Here is a 1,197-nt window from a genome sequence, read left to right on the forward strand (position 1 = left end):
CAAATTCTCGCTCGGTAGATTTGCTAATTGGCGGAGGATTATTTTGGAACCTGTTATGCGTTGGACAGATCCAGTTGCGGGCTGATTAGCCCATCCAAAAAACAAAGCTGGGATGGATTGTAGCTGGTGAGATTAAATTGCCTCCTTTGTCACAAAAAGCGAGAGCGCAGTGCAACTTAATTACTAATCAACAGCTTCATAATGAGATCCAGCGCTTCTGGGAAATAGAGGATTATGTAATTAAGGGTTAACATTTGTGAACAAAACTTCGTTGCAACAACAGAACGTGACTCACAGGGACGATTCATTGTAGCCATGCCCCTCAAAGAAGAGGTCAATGAACTCGACGAGTCTTTTAATATGGCTTACAAGCGTTTTCTTTCTATGGAACGGAAATTGAACAAGGATAGTGATCTAAAGGACAAATATGTAGAATTTATGACTGACTACGCACGACAAGGACACATGGAACTGATATCTCAAGAAGAAATAGAAACTGGTAAATTAGTCAACTATTTGCCACACCACGCCGTTACAAAGGAAAGCAGCACGACAACAAAACTTCGGATGGTCTTTGACGGATCAGCAAGGACCTCATCAGGACTGTCCCTTAACGAGGTACAAAGAATCGGTTACGTGTTTCAAAACGACCTGTTCTCAATTACTCTACGTTTTCGCCAACATCCAATAGTTTTATCGGCAGACAAAACACAAATATATCGCCAGATACGAATTCGTGAGGACCAGCAATATTTACAGAGAATCCTGAGGAGAACCGACCCCTCAACACCAGTACAACATTTTAAATTAATGACTCTCACGTACGGCACCGCGTCAGCTCCATTTCTCGCGCATTGCGACAAATCGGCGAGGACAATAAAGAGAAATATCCAAGCGCTAGCGAGGTTATTATTCGAGACTTCTATGTAGATGACCTCCTCAGAGGAGGGAGCACTCTGCAGGAAGTAAAAGAACTGAAACGTGAACTCGTTGAATTGCTATCGTCAGTTGGACTCGAGCTGAGAAAATGGGCCTCAAATAACTAACAAGTATTGGCAAGGGACAACGAATCAAGTACCGAAAAATTAATACAACTGGATAAGGACCCGAAAAAGTTAGGGCTTATTTGGGACCCCGTGAGGATAAATTAAAATACTCAGTTAAAGAATCGTATTCTGAAAGGGTAACAAAAAGGAC

General features: G+C 42.1%; 1 protein-coding gene across 1 annotated transcript; it reads left to right on the plus strand.

The window, feature by feature from the left end:
* Positions 1-315: 315 nt before the first annotated feature.
* LOC117175398 lies at positions 316-930 on the plus strand. Its single transcript, XM_033365108.1, has one exon. The coding sequence runs from the start codon at positions 316-318 to the stop codon at positions 928-930; it is 615 nt and encodes a 204-aa protein (XP_033220999.1).
* The last annotated feature ends 267 nt before the right edge of the window (positions 931-1,197 follow it).

Source organism: Belonocnema kinseyi, chromosome 6 (assembly GCF_010883055.1).
Source record: "Belonocnema kinseyi isolate 2016_QV_RU_SX_M_011 chromosome 6, B_treatae_v1, whole genome shotgun sequence".
Taxonomy (NCBI): domain Eukaryota; kingdom Metazoa; phylum Arthropoda; class Insecta; order Hymenoptera; family Cynipidae; genus Belonocnema; species Belonocnema kinseyi.

What these genes read in the sequence shown, in the direction of transcription:
- LOC117175398 (XM_033365108.1), top strand. Translation starts at nt 316, where the DNA reads ATGCCCCTCAAAGAAGAGGTCAATGAACTCGACGAGTCTTTTAATATG.